General features: G+C 35.4%; 1 protein-coding gene across 1 annotated transcript; it reads right to left on the reverse strand.

Annotated features, from left to right (window-relative positions):
- Positions 1–419: 419 nt before the first annotated feature.
- exosc4 (exosome component 4) lies at positions 420–2,207 on the reverse strand (the record flags this gene model as incomplete). The annotated part of the gene is made up of 3 exons (XM_083890118.1): positions 420–839; positions 944–1,150; positions 2,037–2,207. The coding sequence occupies 3 exons, from the start codon at positions 2,205–2,207 to the stop codon at positions 480–482; spliced, it is 738 nt and encodes a 245-aa protein (XP_083746244.1). The 3' UTR covers positions 420–479.
- Between the last annotated feature and the right edge of the window lie 10,730 nt (positions 2,208–12,937).

Raw genomic sequence — 12,937 nt, forward strand, 5'->3', positions numbered from 1 at the left:
GATGTGTGGCGGACTGATTTCCGGTTCAGGGAAAAAAATTGCTTTTAAAGAAAAAGGAAGCAAATAATAATGGAATATTAAATGTCGCAGTTTAAAGCGTTCCAGAACAACCAATTACTTATTATTCAAATACTAAATCATCTGCCGAGGTGGTCTGTGTGGATTAAAATGCTCATTTAAGTGCTATTCACCATCGATGCAGATAAAAAGCACCACAAAATAAAGACACATCAGTTTGAGCCTGGTATGTGTATGATAGTTGTTGGTCAGATTAAGAGGTGAGAAAACTTTCTCAAAAAGTAAAATGTGTAAATGCAGTCAGTCACAAATAAGCAGCAAAGACAGGATGCAGAGTTCAAATATTTATTGTTTGTGTCACCCGCCACATATATACACAAAAGTTCATCATAACTGTAAGGAATGAATAGAAAAAACATTATCGTCTCCCTCTAAAGTTCATATAACCCCCCATGTCTGTGTCATTCTCCTGTGAGCATTGACACTTCTTCAAGATGCTGTCTGACCACCTGATCCAGCACCTTGCTCACGCCTTTACAGGCCGTCATCGCAGCTTCCATCAGAGCCTCTAGGTGATCCTGATGCAGTCTGGCGTCCATCTGCAGCAGTGCGATCTGTCCACCTCGGGGAAGCAGTGCTAGGGCCAAAGAGCTCACCCCTCCACTTTCCTCCGCATAGCAAAGGTCAGCAAGTGGTGTCTCGTCCACAAAACCGACAGTGCAGGCACACACATAGTCCCGCATGGGGATGCCGGCGTCAATCACCGCCAGAGTGGCAGCATTCACACACACGCTGTAGTTGCCTCCATCTGACTGCAGAATCTATTTGGAAAGAGATGTTGACACACATTTCAGTGCAGAAAAAAACATATTCAAACTGATTCAAATCACAAAAAGCAAATCCCAAATACAATTTAATTAACAACCTTGACATAGATGTCTATCTGAGAGCGTGGGTAGAGCTGGGTCATCACAGCAGCTTCAAATGTCTGCTTGAGGTGGAGGCTCATCTCGGTGGACTTGCGGTCCCCGTGGGGTCTTCTTTTCCTCTCAGCTGTGCTGAATGTGGCCATACTATACTGACAGTTAATGACAGCTCGATCGTGAAGTGTCCGGCTGCGTGAACCTCGCATCTGGGGATGACAAACACAAGCATGTCATAGCACCTCTTCATTACATACACCTAGGAGGTTATGGCCGAAGGAAGCTATTAGGACCGCAACACACAATTATTTTGATAATCGATTAATCAGTTGATTATTTTCTTGATTGTTTAAGTAATTGTTTGATCCATAAATTGTCAGGAAATGTTGAAACATGTTGATCATATTTATCAAACCGGGAAATTATGATGTTATCCAAAATTATTATGTTGTAATGATTTATTTGTTATATGGAGCAAAGAAACCAGAACATATTCACATTTAGGAAGCTGAAAAATCAAGAACCTTGTTTTAATTAATGAAACAACACTAAAACCGATGATCAAAATAGGTGACAATTAATTTAGTATTCGATTAATAACTGATTAATCGTTGCAGAACTAGAAGATTTTACTCGATTTTGGTTGTGATCCTAATAAACCCAATAAATGGAACTTTGTTATCTTGCTCTAATACAATATCACTAAGATATAATTAAATAAATCAATATGCACATGACATGTACACGTTATTACTGCAAACATGTCCTATTCAGAGCATTAGCATTATCTCATATTTTATCTATATTTCTACAATAAAATTGCTTGACATGTTCATGTTCAACTTATAAATAATATGTTACAAATGATGGGTATTTTTTAGAAAATACAACTGACTTTCCTGTATAAATTCTTAAAAAATATATATCGTTTAACCACTTTCAACATAGACTTAACATGAAATATATCAGTTTCAACAAACACAATAACACGTGTTCATTTGTTTTTGCTGAGCAGATACTAGCTGCTGTGTTTATTTGCTGGATAGTTTGTAGCATAGCTGGCTAACAGACTCCTCCACCGGCCAGGATACTTACTTCATGTGGACCGTACACTACAGCCAGAGCCTTCGTGTTTCCCTGCTCCAAATATGCTGAGCCGTCCGCCTGAGCGAAGACTCCCATACGGGCCTGAACTTTACGTAGCTCGGTGGCTTTCCGTCCATCTAAGCGGTAACCCTGGTCAGAAAGCAGCTCCAGGCCCGCCATGTTGACGCAAACTTCGAATGAACGAACGAGGAGTCGCGGACCGTAACCGCGCCCCACGTGTCTCTCTCATGGATGTATTGGATAGAGCACCATGGTGGCCACTCTGGGTACTGCAACCAAAAATATTCCTTGGTCCTAAAAAGCATACAATTTTCCTATTGACTGCAATAGTAAAAGAGACGCCTGTAAAAGTGTCCACAGGACACCTCGAGACATGCACATAGGCTTTTATAGATCTTTATAATCTATATTTTTAATGCATGTACTTTCATATTTGTAAAACCTTCCTAAAGGCCATAAAAAGTCAAAAAAAATTATTTCCCAGAGTGACGTCACAGCTGTGTACGAGCACAGCGAAGCGCGGTCATGTGGCGTCTCGGGAACGGCGCAATTGTAAAGGTAACCGTACAATATGAAAACTTTGTGTGAAATGTGAATAGATGAAGACGATATTAAATATATATATATATTATTATTATATATATTTTTTTTTAATATTACGATAAAGCACGTTTTAGTCATCATGTTAGAGTCTGCAGGTTTTCTGGCCTGACTGTATTTCCATTTCAATATTTTATGATCATGATATTAACCATAATAGTAATTATAACGATAAGTTAGCTTTATTTTTAAACCACCTCTCCGAAATCAGTTACACATTTGAACTTTGAAATTCAAACCAAACTACAAAGCATAGCAATGAGACCAAAACAATCATATTTGTGGTTAATATTCAATGGAATTGTTTTTTTTGTTTTGTTTTTTTTAACCATCGTAAAAGTACTTAATGTTGTCATTATTTTCTTGAACAAAAATAAAATCCCTGACTCCTGTGACAGCAAAATGTTGCATTTTACAAAAATGTTTATTATTAGCATACAGTATATCAGTGAATAGAAGCGTCCAAGAAAACAACATAATTCTTGTAACAACACATATAAGCAGTTCATATACAGTGTATATATATATATATATCTATATATATATAGATATATATATATATATATATATATATAAATATAAATATAAATATATATATATATATATATATATATATATATATATATATATATATATATATTATAGTTAGACCTGGCTCAGGGAAACCCGGACTGCTTTAGACCTAGACTGCTTGGGGAATTCCTGTGGTGCACGCACACTCACTCATTGTCATTAACCTTGTTCTTTCTCGCCGTAGTTTGTCTTCCCTTCCTTTCCCCTCTCCCTCTCTCTCTGTGTGTCCTCATCTTGCAGGTTGCAGGATCCAGATCCAGTTTTGAGGCTACTACTACTACTACTATTATTATTATTACCATACATGTCATCACCATTATTATTAGTTGATATAAGTAAAAAATACAACTTTTTTTTTTTTTTTTTTCTGCTGCTGCTTATATAATTGACATCATAGTTCTATAAACATGTCATCACTGACTCTAACTGTCCTGTATAAACTTATAACTTGATACAGTTGTATATCTGCTCCTCCGTCTTGTCTTCACCTCATCTCCCTCTTTTCCCTCACCTGTCCTCTGTCCCCTGTTTTTCATTTCACCCCAGCCGACCGAGGCAGATGGCTGCACATCTTTGAGTCTGGTTCTGTCAGAGATTTCTTCCTCTTAAAAGGGAGTTTTTTTTTCTCTCCACTGATGCCTACTGCTTGCTCATTGTGTGAATTGTTGGGTTTCTCTGCTCTACATGATGTTGTCTATGTACATTGCTTTGAGATGATGTATGATGTGATTTGGCGAGATACAAATACAATTTAATTGAATTGAATAAACTAAAAGCCACGGTCAATTAAATAAACCATTACATTTTACCTTTAATTGCGCCATTATGCTTTTCAGCTTACTGTATTCACTATCGGTTGGTTTTGACCAAATCTTTTTTGAAAAAAAAATATATATTTTTTTTTAAATCACATTTTGGACGAAATAGTGTAGTATGACATTGAGGTCGACGACATAGTATAGTATGACATTTTTGTCAAATTTTAGACCAAATTTTTTTTTCAAAAAATGGTCACATTGTGGACGACATAGTGTAGTATGACGTACTACATGGTATAGTATGAACTTTTTGTCAAGTTTTGGACCAAAAAAATGTTTTTCAAAAAATGTTCAGATTTTGGATGACATAGTATAGTATGTCATTTTTGTCAAATTTTGGACCAAATTTTTTTTTCAAAAAATGGTCACATTTTGGACGACATAGTGTAGTATGACGTACTACATCGTATAGTATGACCTTTTTGTCAAGTTTTGGACCAAAAAATGTTTTTCAAAAAAATTGTCAGATTTTGGAATACATAGTATAGTATGTCGTTTTTGTCAAATATTCGACTGAATAAATGTTACTAAAAAAACTGTATTGAACTGCTCCTTTAGCTCAGAAGGTAGAGCACCCGACCTGCCTCACGTGTTGAAGCTTTTGTCCCCTCTGCAGGTGGCCCTGGTTCGAATCCCACGTCGAGTGGCCGATCCGGTATGTAATTCTCCCCCTCTCTGCCTCCCATTAACGGCGATGTAGAAATTTAGACATAGTATAGTATGCTGTTTTTGTCAAGTTTTGGACCAAAAAAAGTTTTTCAACAAAATTGTCAGATTTTGGACAACATAGTATAGTATGTTGTTTTTGTCAAATTTTGGACCAAATTCTTTTTCTAAAAAAATGGTCACATTTTGGAAGACATAGTGTAGTATGACGTACTACATGGTATAGTATGACGTTTTGTCAAGTTTTGGACCAAAAAAATGTTTTTCAAAAAAATTTCTGATTTAAGACGACATAGTATAGGACCAAATGTTTTTTTCAAAAAGTGGTCACATTTTGGACGACATAGTGTAGTATGACGTACTACATAGTATAGTATGACCTGTTTGTCAAGCTTTGGACCAAAAAAATGTTTTTCAAAAAAATGTTCAGATTTTGGACGACATAGTATAGTATGTCGTTTTTGTCAAATATCCGACTGAATAAATCTTACTAGTAAAACTGTGTTCAACTGCTCCTTTAGCTCAGAAGGTAGAGCACCCGATCTGCCTCACGAGAGGAAGCTTTTGTCCCCTCTGCAGGTGGCCCTGGTTCGAATCCCACGTCGGGTGGCCGATCCGGTATGTCATTCTCCCCCTCTCTGCCTCCCATTAACGGCGATGTAGAAATTTAGACATAGTATAGTATGTTGTTTTTGTCAAATTTTGGACCAAAGTCTTTTTCTAAAAAAATGGTCACATTTTGGAAGACATAGTGTAGTATGACGTACTACATGGTATAGTATGACCTTTTTGTCAAGTTTTGGACCAAAAAAATGTTTTTCAAAAAAATGTTCAGATTTTGGACGACATAGTATAGTATGTCATTTTTGTCAAATTTTGGACCAAATGTTTTTCAAAAAAAATGGTCACATTTTGGACGACATAGTGTAGTATGATGTACTACATAGTATAGTATGACGTTTTGTCAAGTTTTGGACCAAAAAAATGTTTTTCAAAAATAAATTCTGATTTTGGACGACATAGTGTAGTATGACGTACTACATAGTATAGTATGACGTTTTGTCAAGTTTTGGACCAAAAAAATGTTTTTCAAAAAAATTGTCAGATTTTGGACAACATAGTATAGTATGTCGTTTTTGTCAAATTTTGGACCAAATGTTTTTCAAAAAAAATGGTCACATTTTGGACGACATAGTGTAGTATGATGTACTACATAGTATAGTATGACGTTTTGTCAAGTTTTGGACCAAAAAAATGTTTTTCAAAACAATTGTCCGATTTTGGACGACATAGTATAGTTAGTCGTTTTTGTCAAATATTCGACTGAATAAATCTTACTAAAAAAACTGTGTTCAACTGCTCCTTTAGCTCAGAAGGTAGAGCACCCGACCTGCCTCACGAGAGGAAGCTTTTGTCCCCTCTGCAGGTGGCCCTGGTTCGAATCCCACGTCGGGTGGCCGATCCGGTATGTCATTCTCCCCCTCTCTGCCTCCCATTAACGGCGATGTAGAAATTTAGACATAGTATAGTATGTTGTTTTTGTCAAATTTTGGACCAAAGTCTTTTTCTAAAAAAATGGTCACATTTTGGAAGACATAGTGTAGTATGACGTACTACATGGTATAGTATGACCTTTTTGTCAAGTTTTGGACCAAAAAAATGTTTTTCAAAAAAATGTTCAGATTTTGGACGACATAGTATAGTATGTCATTTTTGTCAAATTTTGGACCAAATGTTTTTCAAAAAAAATGGTCACATTTTGGACGACATAGTGTAGTATGATGTACTACATAGTATAGTATGACGTTTTGTCAAGTTTTGGACCAAAAAAATGTTTTTCAAAAATAAATTCTGATTTTGGACGACATAGTGTAGTATGACGTACTACATAGTATAGTATGACGTTTTGTCAAGTTTTGGACCAAAAAAATGTTTTTCAAAAAAATTGTCAGATTTTGGACAACATAGTATAGTATGTCGTTTTTGTCAAATTTTGGACCAAATGTTTTTCAAAAAAAATGGTCACATTTTGGACGACATAGTGTAGTATGATGTACTACATAGTATAGTATGACGTTTTGTCAAGTTTTGGACCAAAAAAATGTTTTTCAAAACAATTGTCCGATTTTGGACGACATAGTATAGTTAGTCGTTTTTGTCAAATATTCGACTGAATAAATCTTACTAGTAAAACTGTGTTCAACTGCTCCTTTAGCTCAGAAGGTAGAGCACCCGACCTGCCTCACGAGAGGAAGCTTTTGTCCCCTCTGCAGGTGGCCCTGGTTCGAATCCCACGTCGGGTGGCCGATCCGGTATGTCATTCTCCCCCTCTCTGCCTCCCATTAACGGCGATGTAGAAATTTAGACATAGTATAGTATGTTGTTTTTGTCAAATTTTGGACCAAAGTCTTTTTCTAAAAAAATGGTCACATTTTGGAAGACATAGTGTAGTATGACGTACTACATGGTATAGTATGACCTTTTTGTCAAGTTTTGGACCAAAAAAATGTTTTTCAAAAAAATGTTCAGATTTTGGACGACATAGTATAGTATGTCATTTTTGTCAAATTTTGGACCAAATGTTTTTCAAAAAAAATGGTCACATTTTGGACGACATAGTGTAGTATGATGTACTACATAGTATAGTATGACGTTTTGTCAAGTTTTGGACCAAAAAAATGTTTTTCAAAAATAAATTCTGATTTTGGACGACATAGTGTAGTATGACGTACTACATAGTATAGTATGACGTTTTGTCAAGTTTTGGACCAAAAAAATGTTTTTCAAAAAAATTGTCAGATTTTGGACAACATAGTATAGTATGTCGTTTTTGTCAAATTTTGGACCAAATGTTTTTCAAAAAAAATGGTCACATTTTGGACGACATAGTGTAGTATGATGTACTACATAGTATAGTATGACGTTTTGTCAAGTTTTGGACCAAAAAAATGTTTTTCAAAACAATTGTCCGATTTTGGACGACATAGTATAGTTAGTCGTTTTTGTCAAATATTCGACTGAATAAATCTTACTAAAAAAACTGTGTTCAACTGCTCCTTTAGCTCAGAAGGTAGAGCACCCGACCTGCCTCACGAGAGGAAGCTTTTGTCCCCTCTGCAGGTGGCCCTGGTTCGAATCCCACGTCGGGTGGCCGATCCGGTATGTCATTCTCCCCCTCTCTGCCTCCCATTAACGGCGATGTAGAAATTTAGACATAGTATAGTATGTTGTTTTTGTCAAATTTTGGACCAAAGTCTTTTTCTAAAAAAATGGTCACATTTTGGAAGACATAGTGTAGTATGACGTACTACATGGTATAGTATGACCTTTTTGTCAAGTTTTGGACCAAAAAAATGTTTTTCAAAAAAATGTTCAGATTTTGGACGACATAGTATAGTATGTCATTTTTGTCAAATTTTGGACCAAATGTTTTTCAAAAAAAATGGTCACATTTTGGACGACATAGTGTAGTATGATGTACTACATAGTATAGTATGACGTTTTGTCAAGTTTTGGACCAAAAAAATGTTTTTCAAAAATAAATTCTGATTTTGGACGACATAGTGTAGTATGACGTACTACATAGTATAGTATGACGTTTTGTCAAGTTTTGGACCAAAAAAATGTTTTTCAAAAAAATTGTCAGATTTTGGACAACATAGTATAGTATGTCGTTTTTGTCAAATTTTGGACCAAATGTTTTTCAAAAAAAATGGTCACATTTTGGACGACATAGTGTAGTATGATGTACTACATAGTATAGTATGACGTTTTGTCAAGTTTTGGACCAAAAAAATGTTTTTCAAAACAATTGTCCGATTTTGGACGACATAGTATAGTTAGTCGTTTTTGTCAAATATTCGACTGAATAAATCTTACTAAAAAAACTGTGTTCAACTGCTCCTTTAGCTCAGAAGGTAGAGCACCCGACCTGCCTCACGAGAGGAAGCTTTTGTCCCCTCTGCAGGTGGCCCTGGTTCGAATCCCACGTCGGGTGGCCGATCCGGTATGTCATTCTCCCCCTCTCTGCCTCCCATTAACGGCGATGTAGAAATTTAGACATAGTATAGTATGTTGTTTTTGTCAAATTTTGGACCAAAGTCTTTTTCTAAAAAAATGGTCACATTTTGGAAGACATAGTGTAGTATGACGTACTACATGGTATAGTATGACCTTTTTGTCAAGTTTTGGACCAAAAAAATGTTTTTCAAAAAAATGTTCAGATTTTGGACGACATAGTATAGTATGTCATTTTTGTCAAATTTTGGACCAAATGTTTTTCAAAAAAAATGGTCACATTTTGGACGACATAGTGTAGTATGATGTACTACATAGTATAGTATGACGTTTTGTCAAGTTTTGGACCAAAAAAATGTTTTTCAAAAATAAATTCTGATTTTGGACGACATAGTGTAGTATGACGTACTACATAGTATAGTATGACGTTTTGTCAAGTTTTGGACCAAAAAAATGTTTTTCAAAAAAATTGTCAGATTTTGGACAACATAGTATAGTATGTCGTTTTTGTCAAATTTTGGACCAAATGTTTTTCAAAAAAAATGGTCACATTTTGGACGACATAGTGTAGTATGATGTACTACATAGTATAGTATGACGTTTTGTCAAGTTTTGGACCAAAAAAATGTTTTTCAAAACAATTGTCCGATTTTGGACGACATAGTATAGTTAGTCGTTTTTGTCAAATATTCGACTGAATAAATCTTACTAGTAAAACTGTGTTCAACTGCTCCTTTAGCTCAGAAGGTAGAGCACCCGACCTGCCTCACGAGAGGAAGCTTTTGTCCCCTCTGCAGGTGGCCCTGGTTCGAATCCCACGTCGGGTGGCCGATCCGGTATGTCATTCTCCCCCTCTCTGCCTCCCATTAACGGCGATGTAGAAATTTAGACATAGTATAGTATGTTGTTTTTGTCAAATTTTGGACCAAAGTCTTTTTCTAAAAAAATGGTCACATTTTGGAAGACATAGTGTAGTATGACGTACTACATGGTATAGTATGACCTTTTTGTCAAGTTTTGGACCAAAAAAATGTTTTTCAAAAAAATGTTCAGATTTTGGACGACATAGTATAGTATGTCATTTTTGTCAAATTTTGGACCAAATGTTTTTCAAAAAAAATGGTCACATTTTGGACGACATAGTGTAGTATGATGTACTACATAGTATAGTATGACGTTTTGTCAAGTTTTGGACCAAAAAAATGTTTTTCAAAAATAAATTCTGATTTTGGACGACATAGTGTAGTATGACGTACTACATAGTATAGTATGACGTTTTGTCAAGTTTTGGACCAAAAAAATGTTTTTCAAAAAAATTGTCAGATTTTGGACAACATAGTATAGTATGTCGTTTTTGTCAAATTTTGGACCAAATGTTTTTCAAAAAAAATGGTCACATTTTGGACGACATAGTGTAGTATGATGTACTACATAGTATAGTATGACGTTTTGTCAAGTTTTGGACCAAAAAAATGTTTTTCAAAACAATTGTCCGATTTTGGACGACATAGTATAGTTAGTCGTTTTTGTCAAATATTCGACTGAATAAATCTTACTAAAAAAACTGTGTTCAACTGCTCCTTTAGCTCAGAAGGTAGAGCACCCGACCTGCCTCACGAGAGGAAGCTTTTGTCCCCTCTGCAGGTGGCCCTGGTTCGAATCCCACGTCGGGTGGCCGATCCGGTATGTCATTCTCCCCCTCTCTGCCTCCCATTAACGGCGATGTAGAAATTTAGACATAGTATAGTATGTTGTTTTTGTCAAATTTTGGACCAAAGTCTTTTTCTAAAAAAATGGTCACATTTTGGAAGACATAGTGTAGTATGACGTACTACATGGTATAGTATGACCTTTTTGTCAAGTTTTGGACCAAAAAAATGTTTTTCAAAAAAATGTTCAGATTTTGGACGACATAGTATAGTATGTCATTTTTGTCAAATTTTGGACCAAATGTTTTTCAAAAAAAATGGTCACATTTTGGACGACATAGTGTAGTATGATGTACTACATAGTATAGTATGACGTTTTGTCAAGTTTTGGACCAAAAAAATGTTTTTCAAAAATAAATTCTGATTTTGGACGACATAGTGTAGTATGACGTACTACATAGTATAGTATGACGTTTTGTCAAGTTTTGGACCAAAAAAATGTTTTTCAAAAAAATTGTCAGATTTTGGACAACATAGTATAGTATGTCGTTTTTGTCAAATTTTGGACCAAATGTTTTTCAAAAAAAATGGTCACATTTTGGACGACATAGTGTAGTATGATGTACTACATAGTATAGTATGACGTTTTGTCAAGTTTTGGACCAAAAAAATGTTTTTCAAAACAATTGTCCGATTTTGGACGACATAGTATAGTTAGTCGTTTTTGTCAAATATTCGACTGAATAAATCTTACTAAAAAAACTGTGTTCAACTGCTCCTTTAGCTCAGAAGGTAGAGCACCCGACCTGCCTCACGAGAGGAAGCTTTTGTCCCCTCTGCAGGTGGCCCTGGTTCGAATCCCGCGTCGGGTGTCCGATCCGGTATGTCATTCTCCCCCTCTCTGCCTCCCATTAACGGCAATGTAGAAATTTAGACATAGTATAGTATGCTGTTTTTGTCAAGTTTTGGACCAAAAAAAAGTTTTTCAACAAAATTGTCTGATTTTGGACGACATAGTATAGTATGTCGTTTTTGTCAAATTTTGGACCAAATTCTTTTTTTCAAAAAATGGTCACATTTTGGACGACATAGTGTAGTATGACGTACTACATGGTATAGTATGAACTTTTTGTCAAGTTTTGGACCAAAAAAATGTTTTTCAAAAAAAATTTCAGATTTTGGACGACATAGTATAGTATCTCATTTTTGTCAAATTTTGGACCAAATTCTTTTTTTCAAAAAATGGTCACATTTTGGACGACATAGTGTAGTATGACGTACTACATGGTATAGTATGACCTTTTTGTCAAGTTTTGGACCAAAAAATGTTTTTCAAAAAAATTGTGATTTTGGACTACATAATATAGTATGTTGTTTTTGTCAAATATTCGACTGAATAAATCTTACTAAAAAAACTGTATTGAACTGCTCCTTTAGCTCAGAAGGTAGAGCACCCGACCTGCCTCACGTGTTGTAGCTTTTGTCCCCTCTGCAGGTGGCCCTGGTTCGAATCCCACGTCGAGTGGCCGATCCGGTATGTAATTCTCCCCCTCTCTGCCTCCCATTAACGGCGATGTAGAAATTTAGACATAGTATAGTATGCTGCTTTTGTCAAGTTTTGGACCAAAACATTTTTTTTCAAAAAAAGTTGTACGATTTTGGACGACATAGTATAGTATGTCGTTTTGTCAAATATTCGACCAAATGTTTTTTTCAAAAAATGGTCACATTTTAGACGACATAGTGTAGTATGACTTACTACATAGTATAGTATGACCTTTTTGTCAAGTTTTGGACCAAAAAAATGTTATTCAAAAAAAATTTCAGATTTAAGACGACATAGTATAGTATCTCGTTTTTGTCAAATTTTGGACCAAATGTTTTTTTCAAAAAGTGGTCACATTTTGGACGACATAGTGTAGTATGACGTACTACATAGTATAGTATGACCTTTTTGTCAAGTTCTGGACCTTTTTGTCAAGCTTTGGACCAAAAAAATGTTTTTCAAAAAAATTGTCCGATTTTGGACGACATAGTATAGTATGTTGTTTTTGTCAAATATTCGACTGAATAAATCTTACTAAAAAAACTGTATTCAACTGTGCCTTTAGCTCAGAAGGTAGAGCACCCGACCTGCCTCGCGAGAGGAAGCTTTTGTCCCCTCTGCAGGTGGCCCTGGTTCGAATCCCGCGTCGGGTGGCCGATCCGGTATGTCATTCTCCCCCTCTCTGCCTCCCATTAACGGCGATGTAGAAATTTAGACATAGTATAGTATGAACTTTTTGTCAAGTTTTGGACCAAAAAAATGTTTTTCAAAATTTTTTTCAGATTTTGGATGACATAGTATAGTATGTAATTTTTGTCAAATTTTGGACCAAATTCTTTTTTTCAAAAAATTGTCACATTTTGGACGACATAGTGTAGTATGACGTACTACATAGTATAGTATGACCTTTTTGTCAAGTTTTGGACCAAAAAATGTTTTTCAAAAAAATTGTCAGATTTTGGACTACATAGTAAAGTATGTCGTTTTGTGAAATTTTGGACCAAATTTTTTTTTCAAAAA

The sequence above is a fragment of the Microchirus variegatus genome (assembly GCF_963457635.1).
Source record: "Microchirus variegatus genome assembly, chromosome: 5".
Lineage (NCBI taxonomy): Eukaryota > Metazoa > Chordata > Actinopteri > Pleuronectiformes > Soleidae > Microchirus > Microchirus variegatus.